Source organism: Capra hircus, chromosome 17 (assembly GCF_001704415.2).
Source record: "Capra hircus breed San Clemente chromosome 17, ASM170441v1, whole genome shotgun sequence".
In the NCBI taxonomy this organism is placed as follows: domain Eukaryota; kingdom Metazoa; phylum Chordata; class Mammalia; order Artiodactyla; family Bovidae; genus Capra; species Capra hircus.
In genome coordinates this window covers 53692960-53720615 of record NC_030824.1, presented here as the reverse complement: position 1 = coordinate 53720615, position 27656 = coordinate 53692960, and the positions used below count along the sequence as shown (strand labels likewise).

The 27656-nt window shown below is 37.8% G+C and overlaps 1 protein-coding gene across 1 annotated transcript in view; it reads left to right on the top strand.

Moving 5' to 3' along the window:
- CLGN (calmegin) overlaps positions 286–27656 on the top strand; it is a 45552-nt gene continuing 18181 nt past the window's right edge. Inside the window, exons 1-8 of the mRNA XM_018061558.1 lie at positions 286–409; positions 10896–11036; positions 13585–13658; positions 14861–14919; positions 18278–18419; positions 22016–22097; positions 23639–23831; positions 27174–27363. Of these exons, the coding sequence (XP_017917047.1) occupies positions 10905–11036; positions 13585–13658; positions 14861–14919; positions 18278–18419; positions 22016–22097; positions 23639–23831; positions 27174–27363 (872 nt within the window). The 5' untranslated portion in view covers positions 286–409; positions 10896–10904. The remainder of the gene's footprint in view (positions 410–10895; positions 11037–13584; positions 13659–14860; positions 14920–18277; positions 18420–22015; positions 22098–23638; positions 23832–27173; positions 27364–27656) is intronic.

The following is a 27656-nucleotide window of genomic DNA, read 5'->3' as shown; positions in this document are numbered from 1 at the left end:
AAATGTGATTTACTCAAAATTCAGGGCCCAATTATGTGCTTTAGGAGGTAGAACCTCACTGCTTGCAGAGAGCAGCCGCTCTGCGGGAGGGAAGGGTCTTCGGATGGATAGCGAGGAATTCCTCCCAGGCCATCCGAGGAGCCGGATGCACACAACAACCGGCTGGCGGGGGCCGCGCGGCGCGTGGTTGGGCAGGTCCCTCCGCGGCGGTTGAGCCCCTCGGTGCAGGTGCGCGCAGCACGCGCCTGTGGCCGCCGCCTCCTCCCCGCCCGCGGCCGCACGCGCACGCGCGGTTAGCAGTCGCTGCTGCGCGGCCGGCGGCTGGATTGAGCTAGGGGAGACGCGGGGAGCAAGTGGCAGCGGCTCGGACACCTGAGCTGCCACTCCCGAAAACGGGCCCGCGAGACAGGTGCGTGGGCAGTAGTAGGTTACTTTCCGCGTCCTCTGCGCTCCAGCTGGGGGTGAGGAAGCCGAGTCCTAGCTCTCCCCCGCTGGGCGGGGGTTCCTGCTGCGCCCCTTTCTTGGGCGCCCGCCGGGCGGACCCGGCGGGGCCCGTGAGGAGGGGGGTGTTGAGTTTGGGGATGGGGACGCGCCAGCGTCCGCGTCCGGGAGAGGTTCTCGGGCGGGCCCTCCGGGCCTCGGGGGTGGGGAGGCCGGCCCGGGCGGGCGGCGGTGGGGTGATGCCCCCTCGGGGTCGGTTGGGACCCCCGGAACTTCTGTGTCCACGGCCACCTGCGGCGCTGGGGCTGGCGCGGGGAAGGCCAGGTGGCCCGTCAGCCCGGCCCGGCCCCGAGGGTTCAGAGGCCCCGGGAGCCGAGTCCGTTACTCCAGCGGTTGCCATTTCAGCCCCGTTCCACGCTCGAGCCCCGGTGCGCGCTCCCGAGGGATGGAGAGGGGGCCGGTCTCGCTTCAGCGCTGCTCTCTCCGCCCGCTGCTTCGCACCGACAGGCGAGTCAAACCCAGCTAGGCTCAGTTCACGCCCTCCCCGCCTCTGTAGAGGCAGAGGGACCCGACCTCGCGGCGCTGGTGGCCCGCGACTCCCGGCCGCTCCCTCGACGCGCCGCCTGGAGCCCGGTGCGCGCCTCTGGGGAGGGAGGGAGAGTGTGGTGATGAATCCCACGAAGCCCTAATGACTCGAGACTCATTATCGCCGACGGCTGTTTACGATCAGATCCTTTAGCTGATTTTATTTATAGCACCATCCGGAGCGACAGGAATCCGAGGCGTTTGCTTTGGATATATAAGCAAATGGCAACGACGTCCAGAAGGGAGAAAGCAGATCATTCGAGAGTGGCCGTGGGAGGAACTCTAGAATTAGGGAAGTTAGTTTGTATGGAGACATTTTGATGCTTTAAACACATCAAAACCTTGATCTAGCCTTGCGAGTTTGTTTGCTTTAAAATTCTTACGTCACTCTAGGTCTTTTACTGAAGGTAACCTTCCTTTGGGCAATTGTTTGACTTCTTTTAAGTTTACAGTTTTGTCTTCACATGCAATTGGTTTGGTCTTCCAGTCACATTGAGAACTTATACGTAAATCCATCGAAGATAGCCCTCATCTAGTTGATAAAGTTGGTTATTGTGTATGGATGGTGTATGTTAATGGATCCGCAGAAACTGAACCGTGCTGTGCTTAGTCACTTCAGCCGTGTTGGATGGACTCTGTGACCTGATGGACTATAGCCCGCCAGGCTCCTCTGTCCATGGGATTCTCCAGGCGAGAATACTGGAGTGGGTTGTCAAGTGCTGTAAATTAACCTTATAGCTTGTTCCTAATAAGTTTTAGTGCTCTTAACTGGAAAGCTAGAATTGCCAGCTTTAATAGACATTAAGATCATCCAGCTTAATCCTTTCACTTGATAGATGGGGTAGGGGGGAGGTTTAGAACAATTTTAACCCTTTCTTTTTTAGTAATAGAATATGAAACTTGGTATGGTGGTGCCAAACTCAGTGCACTTTCTATCATATCACTTTGTAGTTGAGCTACTGAAGTTACATGACAACTAAAACTTTAGTGATTTTTCCAACAGTACTTTTGAGGCTTAGTCCTGCTGGTGAGTCCTCAGTCAGCCATTAAAACCGAATACCAGAAACATCTCAGTTATAATAGCAGATAGAAAGCACGAATGTGTTAATAAGTGAGTGTCAAGAATACGAAATGAGTCTTAAAAGAGCAGAATTTATGCTGAGAACTGTAGACAGCTGTTGAACGTTTTTAATAACAAGTAGTACACTTGTTCTTTAGAAAATTCATGCTGGAGAGAAGGTGGCAGATAGATTGATTGGGAAGACTGGAAGTGAAGAAGCAAAGTGGGACTTTACTGATGCTTTTCAGAAGTCATGGATTCCTAAATTAAGGCTGTGGCATGGATATATGTACATTCAAAAACACCCAAACAGGTTTAGCTACCAGTGGTATAGAATATCAGCAAGAATAGCCATAAGATAGTGACAGAGTAACATGGCTGATTTGGTTGACCAGAGGTGCAGTTAATGGAAGAAGGGAATTGAGATTAGAGAATTGGTTTGGGTGGAAAGATGAGCCTCAAATTAATGGAGGCTTTGCTACATCCTTGAAGAAACTAAAGGGTGATGGCTTCTGTGCTGTGGATAGCATTTGGGAGTCTGTAGGGGTCGGAGAAGGCAATGGCACCCCACTCCAGTACTCTTGCCTGGAAAATCCCATGGGCGGAGGAGCCTGGTAGGCTGCAGTCCATGGGGTTGTGAAGAGTCGGACACGACTGAGCGACTTCCCTTTCACTTTTCACTTTCATGCATTGGAGAAGGAAATGGCAACCCACTCCGGTGTTCTTGCCTGGAGAATCCCAGGGACGGGGGAGCCTAGTGAGCTGCCGTCTGTGGGGTCACACAGAGTCAGGCACAACTGAAGTGCCTTAGCAGCAGCAGCAGCAGCAGTCTTTAGAGGTAGAGGCCAAGAGTATATGAAATGTAAGGAGAAAGCCTGGAGACAGAACCTGAAGGAACAGCATCATTTACAGGAGATTAGAGAAAGCCCATAAAGGTGGCAGAGAAGATGAAGAGAATCAAGACTCAGGAATAGCATCATGGAAATCAAGGAAGGAGAGAGCTTCGAAGAAACAGTCAGCAAGGTCAAGAGAGAGCAGCAGGCAATAGGACTGAAAATAGCTGTTGCATTTACCAAATAAGATTTGGTTGATGGGAACTGTTTCAAAGAAGCTAGAATCAAGTACAGGAATACTAGAAGTTTTTCATTGTTACCATCATAAGTTACCACAAACTTAGCAGCTTAATGCCACACATTTATTTTCTCACAGTTCTATAGGTCAGAAGTCTGACACAGGTCTCACTGCACTGACATCAGGTGTTGACAAGGCATCATTCCTTATTAGAAGCTCTGGGGAGATTCTTCTTCCTTGCTCATTCAGATTGATGACAGAATTCAATTTCTTTTGGTTGTAGGACTGAGGTTCTTGTTTCCTTGTTGATTGCAGCTGAAGGTTGTGATTTCCAGCTTCTAGAGCCCACTCGCAGTCCTTGGCTCATGACCCACCTTCCACTATCTGCAAGATCTCTATGGTGGGTGGAGTCCCTCTCACTCTTCAGATCTCTTCTGCCCTCTCTCACTGACTTCGTCTTCCGCTTTTAAGGGCCTGTGTGATTATATTGGGTCCACATGCATATCCAGAGTAATCTATTTTAGGGTCAGCTAGGTAACAACCTTAGTTCCATCTGAGAAGCCTCCTTTACCGTGTGAGGTAACACTCACAGGAACCAAGGAATAAGATGTGAACATCTTTGGGGCACAGGTCATTGTTGTGGCTACCACAGGAAATTAAAAATGCTAACAGTTAAGACATTCTTTCTAGATGCTTTCATTAAGGTGATACCCAGAAGCATTTACATTATCTATCATGTGATGATTATAGTTCAATAGTAAGCCTTACTGTTTATCCTTGAGCTGCATAACTGTCTTCTTAAATATCCGAAATTTGTGTGAACACTGTAAAATTTTAAAGTGTTAGAGAAATAAAAGGTAATACTATGAAGTTGTTAGTTTTTATACTTTTTTGTAGCCTTAGGCTGCTTTAAAATCTTTGCTGGAAAGATTTTAAAGGCCATTTAACCAACTAACTAGATTTGGGTGTGTAAATTATAGTTTGGATAGACATCAAAATATGGCTTTTAGAATATGAAGCCCACAGATACTGGAATGGATGTCTAAAGGATGGAACATATTTAAAAAATACTCAACCTTGTATTTATAGGCCTAGAGCCTCAATTTATAGGCCATTTAATGAGCTAAATAGTTAAACCTTCTAACTTTAGAGCTTTAATGAAATTAATGTAGAGTTTGAAGCTATACCTATTATAACCTTGGGTCTTACCTTTGCTATTTAGTAGCATTCTGTATTCTTGAGTAAGTTGCCTCCTTGAGTCTTGCTTTCCTTATGAAGGATGGGGTACCAGGACCTTCATCAGAGAGTTGCTGTAAGGATTGGAATTAATCTGCCTGAATAGTGCATGCTCAGACAGCACTTCCAGTTCTCCTTTCCCACTCTTCTCTTTTCAGTTCTTCCTTTGCCCATGGCCTGGGGAAATCGGTCCTTTCTAACCTTTGTACCTCAGTTTGAATGTAGCTTTCTCAAGGAGGCTTTCTCTGACACTTCCTCTACCATGCAAATTTAATTCCCCAATTACCAACTCTTAAAAATTCCTTACTAGTCGGTCACTTGTCACAATTTACTATGTGTTATACCTGGGTTATTTAACACCTGCTTTCCATCCCAAACTATAAGCTCTTTGCAGTCAGGGGCCATATGTTTTGCTAATTACTGTAAGTTCAGTAAGTTCTAATTGCAGATTCTAACATCATGCCTGGCACATAATTGAGAACCAGCAGCAGCAGCAGTATTTGTTAAATGAATTCATGAATGATGATTTTTTTTTTAAAAAGTCTACTGAATAACCTCTCCTGAATTTCTGGAAATATTAGCTATTACAAAATTTATAAATCCCAGGTGTGACTTATTCTGAAGCATGCTTCTTTGAGAAAGTTCCTGCATTTCAAATGGAGTCTTGCAGCTTCTTTGGAAGAAGGCTGCCTCTGTAAGATGCCACTATCAACCCATTCCAGTATTCTTGCCTGGAGAATCCCAGGGACAGAGGAGCCTGGCGGGCTGCCATCTATGGGGTCGCACAGAGTCAGACACGACTGAGGCGACTTAGCAGCAGCATTACCTATCTCTCCACCTTATTTGTGATGCTTCAAAGTGGACTATGTGCACCATAGCCAGATAATTCCAAAAATACCCTTTAATTTTGGTGAAAATTTGTCCAGTTTTATTTTTATGACATGGTAACAGATTTTTTTCATCTAATTTTTTTTTTGCTATCTTTTCTAGTAAGTTATGAACTGAGTTGTTAAAATGCAGGATGTCTGTAGCAAGATTCTGAAATACCTCACAACGAGGTGTTTCTTCATAGGTGTAGAATAGAATTGAATAATATGTTTAATTCCCCCATATATTAAACTAGAACATAAAACTGCAAAATTTCTAAATTATTATCTCCTTTATCTATAGGAATACTTTGTGTTACATTGTAACAGTGTTCTAAAAGACATCAGAGGGCCAGTGTTGGAACCATTGACATAACCATTTCTCTCTCATAAAACCGTAATTAAAAACATCTACTATATATAAGGTTTCAACCCATGAATTTTTTCTAGGAGTTAAATTCTAAAAAAGGATTTTTCCTCCAAGGATCTTGTAGACTTTTACGGACAGTGGAACTGCTTCATTTTATTTCCGGCCTTCCCCTAATTGCCTAGAAATCTTTTTGCCAAATTTATGGTTGCAGTGCTGCTACAACAATCAAGTCATTTGAGCTGGTTGCTTAGTAACAGCTATTTATCTTCCCCTGTAACATTTTTTCCTGTCATTTCTGCATTCACTCATTCATTCTGTGAACATAAATATGTCTCTGTTTATCAGGCCCTGGCACTCTTTGGCTAGCACTGTGAATACAGAAATGAGAATGCTGGCTGTCAGTGAGCTTATATTTTTGTATGTTTTTTGTTGTTGCAAATTTCCTCACTTTGGAACTACGTAGAAGTACTATATAATCCTCAGTAAATAAATAAATGTATCATTATAATGTTTATGTAATGATTATTTTGAAAAAGATGCTCTTTAGTCCACTTTAACTTTAGTGTGTAGCTATGTTTTAAAAGAGCCCAGTGCAGATGTAGTTTATTCTTTCTATAAGTACTAACACCAAACAATATTTACATATCCTGGATTTCAGCTCTGATCACTTCACTACTCTCACATCTTCAGTAGTTCCTGAATTTTATAGGATCAGATCCAGAATTCTTGAAACACTGTAGTTATTTCCCTAAATCATTAGAAAGTTGTATTTTCAACTATTATTTCTGCTATTATGGTTCTTTCCCCACTTTTTACTGTATTTCTTGAGATATTTTCATTGTCCTTCTGATTTAGAAAAATATACCCAGTTTCAGTTAACAGTATGTGTTAGTTAAGGTAATGCTCAAATAGTAAATTAAAAAATCCCAGGGGCCTGACATAATTTCTGGTTGCCGGTGTCCGCAGGAGTAGATGGCTGTGATAGTTAGTTGTATGTATCTACTTGGTTGAACCACAGGATACCCAGATATTTGGTCAGTATTATTTTAGGTGTGTTTGTGAGGGTGTTTTTGGATGAGATTAACATTTGAATGGTAGGCTGAGTAAAGCAGATTGCCCTTCCCCTAGGTGAGTGGCCTTATCCGGTCAGTTGAAGGCCAGAATAGGACAATAAAGCTGGTACTCCAGTGAGGAAGAGGGACGTCCTCCTGCCTAGCAGGCTGAGCTGGGACTTCAGCTGTTTCCCTGCCCTTGGCCTTGAGCTGAAACACTGGCTCTGCTTGGGTCTTGAGCCTGCTGGAGTTCATAGCACTGGCTGTCTTGGCTCCCAGGCTTTTATACCCAGGCCAGCGGCGCTTCGTTAGCTTTCCTGGGCCTCTTCTAACTCCATTCACCTGAGTCCTGCTTAACTCTAGAAAAAACACAGTGTAGTTATGTCTCCTGGGAAAAAAAAAGAAAACATCTGTGGCGATCAGCCGGAAATCTCTCCCAAGTGTCTCCTACTTGGCCAGTTAACTTATACTTCCGTTTGTTATTGAACCAGCCCAGAGGCAATGCAGAGAACATACAGGAGGTCAATGATATATGCAAACAGATGTGCTTCTCCATTGCTTTATTTCTTCACAAATATTTTGTGATTTCAACAAGCTGTATGAAGTGAGGAATACACGGGAAGGTTAGAACCCTGGGCTTTTATATTGTATACATTTGTAAGGAGGAAAGGGGGTAGCATCAGCATTAGAAGTTCTGTATCATACCATATAAAGAAATTCTTGCTTTACTAATCCTGTATATCTTAGGACAACCGTATAGCTCAGTAAGAAATTGGAAGACGACTAACACTACAGAGCAATTGGAGTTTAATACATATACACAAAACACTTCACCTAACAATAGCAGAAAGAAAAATTAATGCCAGTCTTCCTCAAACTCTTCCAGAAAATTGAACAGAAGGAAATACTTCCAAACTCACTCTATAAGGGTAGCCTTACCCTTGATGCCAAAGGCAGACCAAGACACTAAGAAAACTGCAGACCAATATCCCTGATGAGTATTGATAAAAATACATATTTTTCTTAAGTGCACACAGAATATTCTCTAGGATAGACCATACGTTATGCCACAAAACAAATCTTAACAAATTTTTAAGAGTTCGTTTAAACTGGAAAAGATTCAGGGTATCTTTTCCAGCTGCATTGTGATGAAACTCAAAATCAGTAGCAGAGGGAAAGCAGGAAAAACAATCCACAAATATGTGACAGTTAAACAACACACTTTTAATCAACCAAAGGGTCAAAAAAGAAATCACAAGGAAATTGGAAAAGATCTTGAGTTAAATGAAACAAAAAACAAACAAAAGAAAGCAGACCCAAACCTAACGGTACCGAGTGAAAGCGGTGCTAAGAGGGAAGTTTATGGCTGTAAACGCTTACGTTAAAAAAGAAAGATCTTATACATTAACAATCTAACTTTACGCCTTAAGGAACTAGAAAAACCCAAAGCTAGAAAAAGGAACATATAATAATGCAGTGGGGGTAAGATTAAAATAAGAAGTAGCATGGTATAACGTAAAGTTTTGGATTCTCACCTTGTCTCACATTTCCAATTACGAGAATTTGATCAGGGTTTTAACATTTTCAGTTTACAGTTTGTAGATTGGGAGTCATAATGCCTTTCATAGTGATGTCCTGGGCTGCAAAGATTAAATTAGCTAGTTCTTTTATGCAAATGAGTGATTATAGTCATAGAACTTTAGAGAAGAAACAAACTTTCCAGATAAAGGGTTTTTAAAATTTTTCCCTGAAGCTTTGGTAACTGTTTCTGAAGGAAAGTTAGGAAGAACTGTGATATAGAAAACAAATAGTAGACACTATTTATATTTAAAATAGGTAACCAATAAGGATCTACTGTATAGCACAGGGAACTCTGCTCAGTACTCTGTAATAACCTGAACGGTTTCAGCAAATTAATTATTAAACTGTGCATTCATTTTGAGGGAGAAGATATGGGGCTAAAATGATATGAGTGTTCATTATTACTGCTGTTATTCATTGTATGCGTTTCTGTTTACTCAAATGTTACTGATAGTGTCGAGAAGAACACCTTTTACTACATTGTATAAGCCATGGAAAGCTCTTTAATTTTTAGAGCAGTGAAGCTTTTAGGGTTATTAACAATTGATAAGCAATTTGCACCTGTACTCACTTCTGTGCCAGTAAATGAAAATTTAAAAAATCTGTACCTTCCTGTTATTGAATTCAAATTGATCCCTTACATTTGCTTTCTATCTCAGTTAACCTTTTCTATGACTCTAGAGAGGTTACACTCTTCCAGTTAAATTATGAGTAGTATGTATCATTTTTGTATTCTTTTCCATAAAAATGGTGATATTAATACATCTTTTCATATAGAATGTTCATATTAGTTTTTTTAAAGATGCATTTTCAAAGTAGACTTTAAAGTTGTAGTCAGTGGCCTTTAGAAGAAGGTAAAGCTAACTGGCCCATATATTCATGTTGAGTTTTGCCCTTATTAAAAAGGGTTATTTGAGCTAACCAGATGGAAGAATGCTTTTTATAGTCTGATGTTTCTTTTTTTAAAACACAGCTTTATTGATATATTATTTGCATACCTACAAGTTGACCTGTTTAATGAGTACAGTTCAGTGAGTTTTAACATATTTAGAGTTACACAGCCATTACCATATTCCAATTTTAGAACATTTTCCTTACCCTCAAAAGAAACCTTGTACCAATTAACCCTTTCTTCCCATTCCTTTCCTTAGGCAGTTACTAATCTATTTTCTGATTCTATGGGTTTGCCTATTTAAATGGGGTCATACAATACATGGTTTTTTGTGACTGACTTCTTTCACTGAGCATAATGTTTTTGAGATCCATCTATCTTGTAACACTTCGGTACTCCATTCTGTTATATTGTTAGATAATCTTCTGGTTTGAATATTCCACATTTTGTTTATCCATTCATCCGTTGATGAACTTTTGGGTTGTTTACACTTTTTTGGCTATCATTAACAACCATCATTATCATTAAGCATTTATATTCCAAGGTTTTGTTGGGACATCTCTTTTCATTTATTTTGGGTAGAGGAGTAGCATTGCTGAATCATAAGGTAATTCTATTTTTAACATTTTGAAGAATTGCCCTACTGTTTTCCAAGCTCATTTTGTATTCCTGCCAGCAGTGTATGAGGATTTCAGTTTGTCCACATCCTCCCAGCACTTGTTGTTATTGTCTCTCTTTGTCTACACCAGCCATTCTGGTGGGTGTAGAGTGCTGTGTCATAAATTCAGTGTTTCTTAGGCAGACCCATGTAGGTCTGTAAATATGTTCTGCAGGAGTTAAGAGTTCTCTCAGAATATACTTTTTAAATAGAAACTCTTTCATGTTGATGGTAGTATAACTATACCGTGGATCATCTGAATGACCATCTCCTAATCAATACTGCCACACTTTCATTATTCATATTTACTTGTTTAAAAGTCCACTGGTGCCAAGAAATAAACCCTGAATTTTTAACATGCTAATAGGAAAGAGGAGGGTGTAATTATGTAAAACATATTTCTGCCAAGAGGCAGTCAAGTAATATTTGTTTTCTACTCATCTCAATTCATCTTATAAGGAACAGAGGTTTTGGAGCTTTTGAATGGAGAAGTGGTTGTGTATGTAATTGAATCATCATAGTGTTACAGGGATGATAAACTCGAGAGAACTTCATTCACAGCAGTCAGCCTGATTGCAGTAAGTCCTGTATTTATTTGAATTTTCAGCTGTAATTTGTTTTCAGTAAAAGGCTGTCAGTTTCAACTGTGGTAAAATTATTTTTCTTCTCTTTTTTGGGTGTTTACATATAAATGTATTTTGGCTTTACAGTTATAAAATTTCTAATTGCATGTTTATATACACTTAAGCAACACTGTAATAAAAAAGTAACTTGAGCGAACATTTAGGAATCACAATCCTTCTTTTAAAAAACATATGAGTTTGGTGGTCACTTCTGTATCTTTAGGTTTGTGCCATTGGCTCTTTGCTTTTCAAGGCAGTCCTTCAGCTGTAGATGCCTATGGGGTTTTGAAGTTTGGAGTATCACTTGTTGAAAGCATAATTTAAGTAAGTTTGGTAATGATTTGTTTTAAAAACCATCCTAGAAAAAGGTATTAAAGGAGGACTTATTTCTTGGTAAATATACTTACACGTATTTTTCACGACTTTGTTTTATTTTTACTGATTACTGTCACTTTCACAGGTAATCAATATGCGTTTCCAAGGCTTTCGGCTATGTTTGGGTCTTCTTTTCATCTCAATTAATGCAGAATTTATGGATGATAGTGTTGAGACGGAAGACTTTGATGAAAATTCAGAAGAGACTGATGAACTCTCCTCAGAGGTAAGGTTATTGAGAACCAAGCTATCCATTATTCCTTTACATGATACATAGGGCTGACTAACTTCTTAGGATTCCTTTCAATTAGAATAGCCTTTAGTTTCTAAATAAATAGAAAAAAAAATTGCCTTTTCCCAGCTATTTGTTGCTGTGTTTTTTAGGGTGCCCATGTGCCACAGAAATTTGTGCATGGCACCTAGCATAGTATCATTACCAGATAAATATGGGAAAGATTTTTATGATCAAACTAGGAGTTCATTACTAGTTAAAGACTAAATACTTTTCACCCTTTTCAGATAAAAGAAAAGGTAATAATTTTCACTTCTTCTAAAAGTAGACAAAATAGTGTTTCTTCATTTCTCTGAGAAAAGAAATGCTGAATAGGAGGATGAATTGAAAGGAGAGTGATGATGAAATAGGCATTTAACAAGGCTCCCACTGGTTTAATCTCAGCTTGAAGATGTATGTTTTGAGGTGGTGACTGACAGGAGTCTGGAAAAGTTTTTAGAGGTTTTTGTGTACTCTTGACAATCCATAAGAACTTTCACATTGAGGAATATTCATATCTAATACTGGGACAACCAAAATTTTTTCAGAAATATTTTTGGTAAGAAAATACCAATTATGTTCTGCTGGCTGCTGTTTAAAGGGCTGAGAATAATATGTAGGTTTTTTTTAATGTATTTGTTTTAATTGGAGAATAATTACTTTACAATATTGTGATGGTTATTGCCATACATCAGCATGAATCAGCCAAGTTGTTATAAATGTCTTTTTAGAGTTTTTTTAAAATTTGCAAATGAATGTGTTGTTTAGTTGTTCAAGGTGAATATTCTTTCTCCTTTTAAGTTTGAAGCTCCACAAGCTTCAAACTTAAACAATTAAATTTTTAAGTTTAAAAATTTAAATTTCTTTACAATTTGGTTCTGTGATCCATAGAAAGTAAGTAGTAATCAAAGTGTTTATCGCTGACTTAAGATACAGCTGCTATGAGGGTTTTGGTAGGTTAATACTTTAAAAAATTGCCAGATACCTGTGACTCTTAACTGTGTGCTGTGCTTAGTCACTCAGTCATGTCTGACTGTGTCTGTGTGTGTGTGTGTGTGTGTGTGTGTGTGTGTGTGTCCGTCCCCATGGACTGTAGTCACCCAGACTCCTCTGTCATGGGAGTTCTCCAGGCAAGAATTCTGGAGTGGGTTGCCATGCCCTCCTCCAGGGGATCTTCCCAACCTAGGGACAGAACCCAGGTCTCCTGCATTGCAGATGGATTCTGTACCATTTGAGCCACCAGGGAAGCCCAAGAATCCTGGAGTGGGTCGCCTGTCCCTTCTCCAGGGGAATTTCCCGACCCAGGAATTGAAGCAAGGTCTCCTGCATTGCAAGGCAGATTCTCTACCAGCTGAGCTACCAGGAAAGCCCATGACTCTTAACTATATTTGATGATAATTTGAAAAGATGGTAAGAAATGGGAGAGAACAATTTTTTATGCTTCTGATTTTATAGCGTGAAAATTCTAGGCATGGTAAAGTATGAATAAAGTATATTGGCCCATTTTTTCCAATGAATAAAAATATAGAGAACGGTAAAGTTGTAATTCAGTAAACTTCATAGGAGATGGGCAATTTGGGTAGCAGAATCTTGACCCTGTAGAAGTATATGGGATTTTGTTTAAGTACTGATTTTCCTCCCTTAAATAGAAAGTATGCTATTAGGGAAGGGTAAGGACAGTGAAAGTTGGGTCTTCATTGCTGTGCAGGCTCTTCTCTAGTTGCAGGGCGTGGCTTTCTCATTATAGAGGCTTCTTTTGTTGCGGAACACGGCTCCAGGGGACGTGGGCTTCAGTAACTGAGGCACATAGGCTCAGCAGTTATAGCTTTAAGGCTCTAGAAGTGAAAGTGAAGTCGCTCAGTCGTGCCCGGCTCTTCGTGACCCCATGGACTGCAGCCTACCAGGCTCCTCCACCCGTGGGATTTTCCAGGCAAGAGGACTGGAGTGGGGTGCCGTGCCTTCTCCCTAAGACTCTAGAGCACGCGCTTAGTAGTTGTGCTTCGCGTGTGGCGTGTGGGGTCTTCCTAGATGAGGGATCGAGCCTGTGTCTCTGCACCGGCAGGTAGGTTCTTTACCACTGAACCACCAGGGACGCCCAGAATAAATTTCAAGCTAACCTATGTGCTTATTAAAATTTTCATCTTATATGTTGATGATCATGCTATTTCTTTTGCTTCTAATAATTTTTATCCCCAAATACTGTCACCTGTTAGAATCCTTTCAAGGTCTTGTCCACTGCAGTATGAGACCTTGGGTAAGTACTTCCTCTCATCCCTCCTGTGTTAGAGGGAGTCAGCGTATTCTGTTTGCATATAGTGTTTTTTTCCACCATGTATCTCTTATGTTCTGTATGCTATTACCAGTAGGATATAAAGTTTTGAGGAGACCATGTAACCTACTATCTCTATTACCTATATGTGCATTCCATACTAGGTTCTTAATTAGATTGTTTAAAGTATTTGTGAAGGTGAATAACTTTAGATTTTTAAAATCTATTTTCTAGATTAAATATAAGACACCTCAACCTGTAGGAGAAGTGTATTTTACAGAAACTTTTGATAGTGGAAGGCTGGCTGGGTAAGTATTCATTCAGGAGAATTTTTTCCTTGATTTGATTAGCTTTTCTGAAATTATTGGTTGTTAATCTCTGAAAATTGCCTCTACCACAGAACTATTTAAAAAAAAGGTTAATGTTCTAGTTAAGGAAAATTAGCACCTTAACACATTTTCATTATTGATATAAATGTTTAATTTGGATTGTTACTTATTTATACAAAGAATATATATAAATGAAGTATGAATATAAAGTAAAAACTTAGAACATTTCTTCATTCCTTAGGACAGATATTAATAGTTTAATTTCAGATGACAAATTCAAGCTAATGTTCACCCTAAACTATGGTGAAGAAAATAAAGATTACTATCTGTTGATTATTATATTCCGTGTAGGTAAGAACTGTCTTTATCTGCCTTTTACCAGTGAAGAAACTGAGGCTTAGTGTAGCTTACCTATGATCATTGCTGTTGTTTAGTCACTAAGTTCTGTCCGACTTTTGTGACCCCATAGATTGTAGTCTACCAGACTCCTCCATCTGTGAAATTTCCTAGGCAGGAATACTGGAGTGGGTTGCCATTCCCTTCTTCAGGGGATTTTCCCAACCCAAGGATCAAACCTGCGTCTCCTGCATTGCAGGCAGATTCTTTACCACTGAGCTACTAAGGAAGCTCACCTATGATCATACAACAAATAAACTGCAGATTCCAAATTTAATTTAACTGTAGTTTTGCAAGATAGTTGGGCTTCTCTGATAGCTCAGTTGGTAAAGAATCTGCCTGCAATGCAGGAGACCCCCAGACTGATTCTTGGGATGGGAAGAACCGCTGGAGAAGGGATAGGCTAACCACTCCAGTATTCTTGGGCTTCCCTTGCGGCTCAGCTGGTAGAGAATCTGCCTGCAGTGCCGGAGTCTTGGGTTCAATCCCTCGGTTGGGAAGATCCCCTGGAGAAGGGAAAGGTTACCCACTCCAGTATTTTGGCCTGGAGAATTCCACGGATTCTATGCTCCATAGGGTCACAAAGAGTTGGACACGACTGAGCAACTTTCACTTTCTTTGCAAGGTAGTATATAGACATCCATATTTAGCCTCTAAGCATTCATGTATCTTAGAGTGAAAAGGGACTATTGGATAATCTTTTGTTGTATTTCTGATACACATTGTATCTATAAATTGTTAGTTTTCTTTTAAATGATATATATTTCTTTCAATTTTATTTATAGGTGGGTATTATCAAAAGCAAAGAAAGATGATACAGATGCGGAGATTTCTATATATGATGGTACAGTATTATTTAAATATTCAACATAACAAGGATGACCAAGAATGCATGAGCTTTTGAGATTATATTTCTGTTAAATATATAAATGGGGCCGCAGGATCCATCCTGCTTCACAATAAAATGTTCAGTCTTTTGTCTCCTTTCCAGTATTTCTGGAAGTCCGAGTAATCCATACTTAAGCCACCATCTAGGTTTCTGACTCTAAACAGTTGAATTTTCACTCCCTTGCACTTAGTCTTTTGCAGGATTTCCCAGGCTGCTGCTGTTCTCTGTTTCATCTCAAGCGTAGGCCCACTTCAGTTAAGTTATAACTTGTGGCATGGACCTCCTAGAGGGTGCAAGACAGGGGACGTTTATGAGAGCTACAGGAAATGTGGCTGCTCCTGGAGCCACCATCTCCAGGCCCATAACGTATCTCTGATAGGTTATCTTCAGGCTTACCCTTAGAAAGAAAAGTCCTATTAGCAAGGGTCGTCTTTTCTGCCTTAACAGGACTCTCCTGGAGTATGATGAAAGAATTTCTTCCTCGTGTTAGTCTAAGACCAGTCTCCTCAGTCATTAAATCGTAAAGCAGGATCAGCCTCATTCAAGGTGATGGGTAGTGGGCATTTTCTCTCTCACCACCTAAGATCCATAAGGATGTGACCTCACATCAGATCGAAGTAGGAGTTACATGAGAATAACAACAGAACAGATAACAGCATGTGTAAGAGGCGAACTGTCTGCTTCCCTTTCCATAGTGTCTGTTTCAGTGTGAGATACAGATCCTGCCTGCGTGTCTTCCATGCTGTGTTCTCCATCCTGGTACATACGCTTCTAAACTCCAGAAGGAGCTCTGCCATATGCACAGAACAAACAACACTGAGTTTAGTCATCTGAATTCGTTTAGAGAAGGGAATGACTGCCCTCAGAGAAGCAGTGTTTGCAGAGATAGAACTGTACTTAAAATAATGCCCACAGAAATACATGCCATCAAACAGAATGCTTGACTTAAAACATCTATGTTTAGCTTACTTTACAGTTGTTTAGAACAACATTGGGTAGATGTATGCTGTATGTTTTTATTTTAGAAGTATCCACTGATGGAACTGTCCTAAAATTAGGTTATGGTCTATTTTAGAAGTGAGTTTAAGTCTGGACAGAATGACTCTTAGTGCTTAAATGAGTTTTTCCCTCAGCTTAAAATTAGAACTCAAGCAAGCAAGCAAAAAATGAGCTTACTAACAACACCTAAGTTTGGTCCATAGTCTTATTAAACATACTTATCCACAAAATAATTTTTTAGCATATTAGATTTGGTATGGTTGGTTGACTCAATTTCTTGAAAGCACCTTTGTAAAATACAAAATCTTTTATTAAAGATTCAGGTCCCCAAAGTGGCATTTTGTATATAAATGTTAGCAATGTCTTTTATATAGTGGTTAGTTGAAACCAATATCAGTTTCTTTGCAGGAATATTTAGTATTTATAGTCATTAATAACCGGAGGAGGCGATGGCACCCCACTCCAGTACTCTTGCCTGGAAAATCCCATGGACGGAGGAGCCTGGTAGGCTGCCGTCTATGGGGTCTCACAGAGTTGGACACTACTGAAGTGACTTAGCAGTAGCAGTAGCAGCAGTCATTAATCACAGATTCTGTCAAGTGCCCTTTGAGTAAAACCAGTTGTTAGATTTTCAGGAGCAATCTGTGAGAAACATTATGTGCTGGAGAACAGGATTTGCATTTGAGGGAGGCTTATTTAAATTGTCATATCAAGTTATTAATAAAAATATAGCTGTTTAAATAATCACCAGTTCTTTAAGTGACTAATTTTCAGGCTATCTTATAAAATTGTTTGAATTCTTTTCGAGATTTTACTTAAATCCGAGTTCACATTGCCTGGCCTTGAGTAAAGATTGGTTAATGAAAAGTTACTACTGATTTGAAGTTAGGAAAAACTTCGTGTCCTTGAGGAATAATCACCTTGCCACAGGTTTTAAAGTAGTACTTTTAGAGAGTATGTTTTCATGGCTGATAAATGTATGCACGTAATTACAAAAGAAAGACAATGTAGTTTTAAGAATTCCTTTACTATCAAAATCCCTAAAGATATAGTTGTTACTTTTTAAAAGAAGGCCTTTGTGATTTGGTCAAGCCAAAGGTTAGTAGTGATAATACAGTTGCTCATCAGTGTGAGAAAAGAAAATGAATTCACCTTTTTAAGAAAAGTTTAGTATATCCAAATTGGGGGACAAAAAGGAAAACAAACCTGAAAAGTTGAAAAAATGAATTTTTGAAAGCCCAAAAAAGTGTGCACAATGATAGATCCCAAAACACCCGTCTCTGACTAGTGAGACTGTTCAGGTTCTTGTACTGTTGTTTTGCAGAAAGAAAAAAAATGTATATAAAGTGCATTGGTAAATTCAGAAGTGCCCATTAATATTTCATGTTGGCACAATTCTGGAAAATAGCCAGTGTTCACTAAATTTTCTTGGAATAGGCAATACATCTAATTTTCAAAACTGGAACATTTTATATAAACTAATATAAATTAGTTATTTAGTGTTTTAAAAGGAGGAAAGTCCAGCCCACAACTTTGGGGCTACGGATGACCCATTTATCTTTGTATTGTATGCATCCCATGATATAATTGCAGGAGCTTCCTGATCTAAAATGGGGACAATTCCAGCCCAGAGAGGGCCTCACTCAGCTTTGCTCTGCTACAGCCTAGTGCTAATCGAGCTTATAGGACTTTCTTGGCCAAAAGTTCTGAGAACTGATTGGCTCGGCTCAGAAAGGGTAACCGCAATTTGCGTTCTTTGGGCATACAGTTTTTAAAGTAAAATTTAAATCACTACAATAACTTCTGCAAAGTAAGCAAAGAGTTGATGACACCATGAATTTCAAAATACATAGACTGAGGCAAACTCATTTTGTGTTAAAGAGGTATTTTGTCTCCTGTGTCATTTAAAAATAACTCATTTTAAAAATACAATGAGACCCTATGAGACAAAAATTCTGTTTCAACGATTACAGTCTTTCAGAGAAATCCAAGCTAAGCCAGCTTTGGAGGTCCTTTAATTAAATGCTCTACTATCTGTTGTTTATTAGCGAGTTGGTCAAGAAGTTCATTCGGATTTTTCCATAAGAGGTTACAGAAATACCTGAATGTTTTTGGCCAACCCAATAGTTCCCACAATTTTAGGAGAAAAAAGAGCAGACATACATACAAGTGCAGGTGCTAGTTCCTGATTTAAAACGTGATTTTATTTTTCCAAAATCAGCCTTCACGGAAAAATCTTATTGGTTACCATTTCTGATAATTTTTGAGTCAGTGTTTTTGGTTTTAGTTTAACTTGCTTGGTTTTGTATTTTAGGAAGATGGGAAATAGAAGAATTGAGAGAAAATCGGGTACCTGGTGACCGAGGACTGGTGTTGAAATCTAGAGCAAAGCATCATGCAATATCTGCTGTGTTAGCAAAACCCTTCGTCTTTGCTGATAAACCTCTGGTAGTTCAGTAAGTGTTATTATGTTTTGAATACTTTTTCTAACATTTATTTTAGTTTTGTATAGTTTGGCTTCTGAATATGGGTATAAAATGGGTATAAAGCTTCAGATTTCCCTTTCCCGTTTCACTTATTTAAATACACAGTGTGAATATATGCACAAATACCCTGAGGTTTTAAATGAAATGGAGATTTGTTGCAAAATTATATTAATATAACGTTTGCTATATAATATGCAGTATTCCGCCAGCATAATGTATATAGTACATATTAAAATCATCATTTTTGTTTGCACTCTTTACTTCAAGTTGACTTGCTGTTGAGATATATTAACTTCAATATATTTTAAGTAGAACTATAAATATTGCTGTTGAACCAGTGATAAGATTCAAAGGCAGCAAATTTGTTTTAAAGAGGAAATGCCCTTTTAAAGGTCTATGTTCTCATAGAGTCTTCCTCTCCCCTCCCTCAAAATATGACATACACTAGTTTTGTGGTATTGCTTGCATGTGTAACTATCGAAAAATCAAGTATTAATTCCTCAAGCTGGTTTCACCTATACTGGTATAAATCCAAAATAGATCTGTACAAATACAGTTACAAAACAAATGAAATTCATATTAAAAACAAAGAAAAGGAACTGCAGAAATGTTATTTTCTATTCTCTATCAGAAGAGTGGGCTGTCCAAAGCTAATTACAGCATAAGAAGTATTACTGACTGTACGCTTGCTAACTATAACTTGGTTTTAAACTTTTTGTTAGCATGTTAAATATATGCCTGTGTGGTATAACTAAAATGCCATTTTGTGTTTTTAAAATGTAAAACAATATGGCATTTGGTATAATTGGTTTAATTTTTTGGCTGTGATGCTTTGATTTAGTTGCATTGTTATTTCAAGAAATTTAAAATATCAAATGTCAAAAGAGTATACAACCATTTTAAACAAATGAAGAATATTACCACAAGTATTTACTGGGATTAATATTTGAGCTTGATATTATGGCATTATTCAGAGTTTTGTATTTATTTCTTCTTGAAAATTTGAAAGTAATCGTATTCTGTTGAATTTAGGTGAATATAATATAATTTTCTATTTTGATCTTTTGTGGCTTAAATGAAAGGGTAAAGGAAAATAGTACAAAATTTAATTTCTCCAGAGTAATATGAATCAAGTTTGATATTTTCAGAAGGTAGAAATCACTGCTAGGCAAGTAAGTGAAAGATAGCTTACAAGATTGGAAGCAAAGATAGTAAGTCAAAAAATTATTAAAGCAATTGTGAACTGAAAAAAGAAAAGGAGAATCAAAAAGAATTGAATAGTGGTCTTTGATATGCTTGAAAACAATTCAAAGAAGGATAGTGAGTGTTTGGTTTTCTTAATTTTGATAAAATTAAATAGATAAAATAAATTTTGTATTAACTATTATAAATACTATAAAAACTATTTATACTATTTATAACTATTATAAATACTATAAATATACTATAAATATAAATATAGTATAACTCATAAATATGAACTATTTAAGATATAACTTTAAAACTGCTTTTCCCAAATTATGTACTTATTAATATGCATTATGTGGTCATATAAGTTTTAGAAACTAAGAATATCTGAACCTTAAAGATAAGGAAGCATATTTGCCCATTAAAGATTTTGAGAGTTCTACGTAAAAAAACCTGTTCTTAATTTGAACATTGGGTTTCCCAAAAATGTTTGACCACAGAAGTTTTTTCCACCCTAAACAATAATTACTATTTCATAGGACAGTTTAGAAAATGGCACCCTAAAGAGAAGAGGGTTAACATATACTCGGCATTTGTCCTCATTTTTCGTGTGATTTAAGATTAGCAGCAAGCAGTCTGTCCAGCTCTATGACTTTTCACTGATCCTCGAATTATTTGTGAACTGTTTATACTAGGCACAAGTTAATGAAAATCTGGAAGTATGCAGCGTGTGAAATAGACATAGTGATCAAGTCTATGCATAAGAAGATAGCAAAACTGTCAATATTTATAAAGACAGTTTATATAATTGTTATCTCTAGTTCTTTTCACAGAACCCTCAGATGACCTATAATAAAGTTTTATCATTTTATTTTACTTAGAGTCGCAAATATTTACCTTTAGTTCACATTATGCAGAATTTCTTTTACTTCATGCTCTTCAAAGACATGTTTCATGAAGGAAAAGCTTATTAGCTACTGCTAAAATAAAAATATTGATAAGGCCTTGAGGAAAACAAACTCCTTGATTTAAAACATGAAAAAGAACAAAACAAAACTTTTCTTCTGGTCATAACAGAAGCTAACATTTGTGAGCATTTATTGGCCCATCACTGTGCAGGACGACTTCTAGTCATCACAACAGTCCTTAGAGGTGTAGGTATGGGCAGTGTTCCCTCCTGGCAGGTGAGCAGATGGAGGCCAGAGCTCTAGTAATGTGTCTCGAGCCAGGGCCTACCAAAATCAAGAACAAAGTCTCAGGTCTTTCTGACTCCAGAGTGCTTGCCTGTAACCACTGTTATAGAAATCTGGAGAAATAAAGCAGAGTACAAAATAAGGAGGGGAGATCTCCATAAAGTCCAGCAACTCAGAGATTATCACTTAAATTTTACTGTATTTTCTCTTTTCTTTTCTATATAAAATGCATAATACTAATTGGGCTCAGACTGTCAAAAGTTTTGTATGCTATTTTTACTTTGTCCCTAAAGTCTCTTTAGAAACATTTTAAACTATAATTTTTTATTAAAATTATCACTATATCCTGTTACTGCTCTGGTTTTTTCATCTGCTTTTGCTTTAATTCATTAAACCAGTCATAACATTTTTGGTTTTCACTGTTTTTCACTTTGATGTCCATTTCCTTATTGACTTTTGTCACACATAATTCACCAATTTACTGAAAATCTCTTCTACATATTGTTCAGTAAGACTGTCTTTTGACTAAACAAGACAACAGAACTTTTGATGAGCATTACGGTGTTGTTAAATCCATGAGAAGACTGCCATGTCAGCTCACTTTTTTAGCTGTTACACTGTATTTCCCCTGCCTCCTGGCTGCTAAGATCTGAAATATTCCAAGTTTACAAAATCTCTCTGCTGGGGTTATTCAGTTAAATGTACAACTTTTTAAACCTGGTTTAGGTGTAGCTGAACTAAAAGACAAATTAGTTACTGAACTGAATAGCTAAGGTCATTAGCAGTTTCCTAGAAACCTGTGCTATAACTGTGATCCCCGCAGTCTTTGTTTTTCACTTTATAAAGAGTATGTATAGTACGTACCTTATTTTAACTTGAGTTTCCTGCTAAAAGTTTTAATCAAAGTATCTTATTCTTAAACCGTTTTGATGAAAAAATTTATTTCAGCAAATTAGTTGGCTTTTCTGTAGTTGTTTATGGTCATTCTATTTTCAGTACTTTAAGGATGTTCATGGAAAAGGCCTTTCTGCTTGTTCCTCGCAGGTTCTGTGGATGTACTTTGTGTGAGCTTTCTGGTAATGTAAATGTTTGTATTTAAATGAATTGAGAGTAATACATTAGATTTTGAAGAGCACTTAGTAATTTTTATTTATCAGCAGTATGATTCTTTTTCCCTTCATTTAGATATGAAGTAAATTTTCAAGATGGTATTGATTGTGGAGGTGCATACATTAAACTCCTAGCAGACACTGATGGTTTGAATCTGGTATGATATTTTAATGTTTAAGAAAGCCTTATTAAAGTTAATAAGTATTTCTAAGGAGTAATTGACACAACTGAAATTTTTGTTTTCATCTGAAGTCAAAAATAACTTTGAAAATTTTTATCCAAGATGAATTTATATAGCTTTTCCATGTGCCTTCAAGTTTCATACACAGCTGTGTTACTTGATGGCATCAGTTTTATAATCTTTAGCAATGTGAAAAAGGTTGCCAAGTCTATAAAATAAAATATAACCTGGTCCTTATAAATGTCACCAAGAGATCAACTTATAGTTATTTTCTTTACAAAGTAATAATCATAAGTTTGTTAGGAGAAGTAAGATAATGGAGCAAAGCTGTAAAACAAAATGGCCAAAGAATCAAATTAAAAAGGCAGGTCAGCTCAGGAGTTACAGTCTGCAAAAATTTACTAACTTAAAAATGTTATGTTCATAATGAAGCAGGTTATATTAGAACCATTTGAAGTTTGGAGACATTTCTTATAGCGTCTTCCCACAGGAGGCTGTGTCAGAATTTCTGCATATAACAAATATAAAATGAATGAGATGTTAATGAGATATTTGTCAGAACTCCTGGATATGAAACATTAAAGGTTTCATTTTCTTAGATAAGGTCAAGGAGGAGCCATTTGTAGTTTATGGTGCAGTTCTTAGGTGTTGTGAGGTAACAATCACCTGAAGGTACCGTGGCAATAATAAAGTCAAATGCCAAGTATTTTTCTAAACACTTTATCTGGTTAACTCAGTTAATCCTTAGAGAAGCCTTATAAGGTACGTACTATTAGTATCCCCATCAGAGGTGATGGAATAGAACTACGGGGAGGTTGGAAGATTTGCTCAGGGCCACACACAGCTGGTTTAAAGGCAACAGTAGGATCTGAACCTCAGTATCTGATGCCAGATCCCATGCTCTTAACCAGTAGGCCATGCCAAATGAATCCATGGGATTTTCCAGGCAGGTATACTGGAGTGGGTTGCCGTTTCCTTCTCCAGGGAATCCTACCAACCCAAGGATTGAGCTCAGGTCTCCTGCATTGCAAGCAGACTCTTTACCGTCTGAGCCACTAAGGATCCTGGAGAGAGATGACTAGTGGTAAAACGGGGAGCAAGTCACTGTGTCTGTTCTTCACTTTGTGCTTGATTAAAGGGCCCCACTTTCTGGTGTCTTACTGAATAGTAGTAGTGCCTAAGTAAGCACTGTAGTCTTCAGTCACAGTATGTTTTTCTCTATGCTTAATTTTCTTAATAAGATATTAATACAGATCTATATAGAGTGATTAAAGCCTATTATGTTGTTAAAGTGGTTCCAGCTTCTGGAAGTAGTATGTGCATTTTAAGAAAAAAAAAATCTGTTTTGAAATAAAACTTGTCATTTTTCCACATCCTTTATTGTCACTGTGTCAACTCACTCTTTGGTAAATTAGCATTTAATACATTTTTGTGAACTCTACCCAATGGGGTAGAATAGAGAAATTCATTAAGTATTTCAATTCTGGACTAATCCTAATACTCATCTCCCTTTGAAGGAAAATTTCTATGATAAAACATCCTATACCATTATGTTTGGACCAGATAAATGTGGAGAAGATTATAAACTTCATTTTATCTTCAGACATAAACATCCCAAAACTGGAGTTTTTGAAGAAAAGCATGCCAAACCTCCAGATGTAGACCTTAAAAGGTTCTTTACAGACAGGAAGACTCATCTTTATACCCTTGGTATATCCTTTTAATTCATTCATTAATTTTAAAGTGTTTGCTGACTACCAGTATTTTCACGGCAAGTGCTTTGGGAGAAGCAAGCAAGGTACTTCTGTTAAGGATTTATCTTTTTAGGAAAATCAGACACACGTGCTTACAGCACAGGCAGAAAGGAAAGCGCCATGTGAGACACAGTTAAGAGCTCAAAGGCAATCCTGCTTTCAGTTAAGAAGCTTCGCGAAAACCTGGGCAAGGTGATTCCATCTGACCTAATCTTAAGTTTAGGTATACCATGTGGAACATAGGAGAGGGAAGGGATATTTAGGTACCCTGACATTAGCGAGGCTGACAGAATAGAAAACCGGAAAATAAGGGTAAAGAGGGAGAAACCCTTAACATTAGACTTTATTCTGTAGGCAGTTGTCACTGTTGGGTCCTGCCTGGTGGTAGTTAAAGGGAAAGCGTTCAGCAACCATCTGCTAACATACTTAGCTTTATTTTTGCAGCTGGGAGTTTGAGTATACATTGACTGGGAGGAACATTATACAGGATTGTTTCTCCTCTTTCCAGGTACATATAGTTATGTACTATGATTACTAAAAATCCGAGCATGTCAGGACCTAACAGGAGGACTCCATCCAAGACTAACATGTATCAACTTTCTTCCTCAACACTGCAGTTACAGAAACATTCCTTTTTGTCTGCCAAGGCAGAGACCAATTTTATTTTTAATGTTAATATCAAAGACCTTTCTCTGAAATTGGAAAATAGTACTGGACATTTGGGGGAACGTAAGGTAAACTGTCAAAACGTGGAAATAATGAGAAATTATAACTAGAACAGAAAAAAAAATGAATTTTAATTAGACCTTGTATAAACCCAGTAAAAACCAATATGATAGTATATATTTCAGAGGACACAATTCCACTTTCAGGAATTTATCCAAAGAAAATAATCCAGAAGGAAGAAAATGACCTGTGTGTAAAAATATACTGTAAATTGGAAGCAGCTCAAATGTTGCAGTAGTGGTTTTCTTTCTGTGCAGTACAATACAAAAAGATAACTATGAAAATGTTCAGCTTATAATATCAAAATGGGGAAGGAAAGAAAAGTTGGAGGCACATTCTGGTGGCCACTAGACAAATTATGCAAACAAAACCAAAAGCTTAGAAAAGTCTTAACTTTTATTAATCACCTGATAGGCATCATGCTCTGTGCTAGGCACTTTGTTTAGAACAGTCATGTGAGGTGAGCAGTTTTTATTTTGCCTTAATTTAAGTAACTTGCCCTAGGAAATAAAAGTAATTGGTACAGCTGGAATTTAAATTCAAGGAAATTCTTAAACATTTGTTTTTCTTACTTTGATACACAAAAACTTTGTTGTGCTAGGATTATCCACTTTTAAAGGACTTTTTTCCTTTAAAAAAAACTGTATTATATTTTCATAACATTATTCTGTAGTTGTTCTAAGAACCTTACAGACTCCCTTAAAAAGAGTTTATAATCCAGTGCCTTTTGTGGTGAATTCATTTAGAATATTTAAAGCCATTTTCTAAACGGAAAGTTTTTTGGCTAAAGATTTTTGACAAAGATGTCAAAGTGATGTAATTGTGATGTGCTTTTTTGGAGTTACTGTAATTTTAAAATACTTCATTTGCAAAATTGAGTCAGAAAATACTCTTTTAGGGGTTTTTCTTGAGAAATGCCTTTTTTGAATTAGAAAGAGTCTAGTACATTTTTGCCGGAGAAGGTGATGGCACCCCACTCCAGTACTCTTGCCTGGAAAATCCCGTGGATGGAGGAGCCTGGTGGGCTGCAGTCCATGGGGTCGCGAAGAGTCGGACACGACTGAGCGACTTCCCTTTCACTTTTCACTTTCATGCATTGGAGAAGGAAATGGCAACCCACTCCAGTGTTCTTGCCTGGAGAATCCCAGAGACAGAGGAGGATAGTGGGCTGCCGTCTATGGGGTCGCAAGAGTCGGACACGACTGAAGCGACTTAGCAGCAGCAGCAGCAGTACATTTTTGCATTTAAGATCTTATTATTGTTAGTTGTGCTTTGGTCTTGACATTTTTCCTTTGTGTCGTAATATAGTTTTCTAGTCTCAGCTGTAATAGAAAATGGTGGAGGAAAAAGAGAAGGGAGGAGACACTAACTCTTCATTTGCATTATTTGAATTTGTATGTAAATTGCAATATTTGATTTTGATATAAACAATTTGGCATTGTTGTGACTGAAAACCTCTGGAGATTACTTCAGTAATGTTTTTTTCAGAAAGTGGTTGTCACATAGCTAGTTAAGTCAAGATTATCCTGACTTATTGGCAGCTGCTACTTCCTTAACTGGGCTTCCCAGGTTGCTCAGTTGGTAAAGAATCAGCCTGCAATGCAGGAGGCCCAGGTTCTATTCCTGGGTGGGGAAGATCCCTTGGAGAAGGAAGAGGCTTCCTGCTCCGGAGAGAATCAGACACGACTTAGCAGCTCAACCACCACTACCACCACCACGTCCTTAACTTACTTTACTAAAAGCAAATGTTAAGCTATTACTTTTTATCTACTATTCTTTCCAAAGATAAAAATTGTACTCAGTGACTCCCCACCCCGTGTTTATAGAAGGGAGAGAGAGCTTTTCTTTTGTTTTTATAATCACGGGAGTCGTTATGAAACTTTGGATGTGGTAACTTTTAAAGAGCTAGAGTTTACCTCGAAACAGCATACCAAAGCATGAGCTTGAGTGTTTTCAATCATCCTTAAAATATTTTACACTACAGTGTAGGAATCAATGAATTTGAAGTGCTGATGAGTCTTATAGATTTCTAGATCATAGGAATGTGTGAATGTTAAATTCCTGATTTTGGCGTCTAGGTTAGGGTTATATAGAAGGATGTCCTTGTTTATAGGAAATGTGCATTAAAACGTTCAGGGATGATATAGATGAGGTCAATAACTTACTCTCAAGTAATTCAAGAAAAAGTGAAGTTCTTTATATATACTTTCAACTTTTAAAGTTTGAGGTCGTTTCAAAAAATTATTTTAAAACAGTGAAGATTGGGTTGTATTCTATAACTATAAAAGACTAACGCTGAATGGTTATGTGAGTCCTAAATTGAGTTAGCAATTGGGTATTTTTTTTTTTATTTGAGAAGTAATGGAGCATTTTATTAAAATTTTATGTTTGGTTTTAGAAAACATTGTATTTAGTGATTTTTGCATATTTTGATTTAATACATTGCTAATTCCTCTATTCTGGTTGAGAGAAAATTTTACCCATGAAGTTTAGGGTAGTTTTTTTATTTAGAAGATTATCTTTAACATGTCTGTCAATATGATAAGTGTAATATGTTTAAATTGGTCCTTAGTGATGAATCCAGATGACACTTTTGAAGTATTAATTGATCAGATAGTTGTAAACAAAGGAAGCCTCCTAGAGGATGTGGTTCCTCCTATCAATCCTCCCAAAGAAATTGAAGATCCCAGTGATAAAAAACCTGATGATTGGGATGAAAGAGCAAAAATCCCTGATGCTTCTGCTGTCAAACCAGAAGACTGGTAAGCAAAGAATTCAGTAGCAAAGCATTGTTTGGCACAAAGTAATAACATGTAACATATAAGTGAAGTTTACAACCAATGAAACATATTCTTTTAAACATCAGAAATACTTTGACTTTTAGGAGAAATACTTCTCTGAAATGGATTTTGCACTTCCTACCTTTTAATTATCTTAATTTTCATTTTAATTAATTTTGTTCCTTTTTCCCACATGTGTATATATATATAACGTATACTTCAATCTGTATATTTTATTTTGTGTTCTTCAGTGCTGTGGGGAAAAAATACCACGA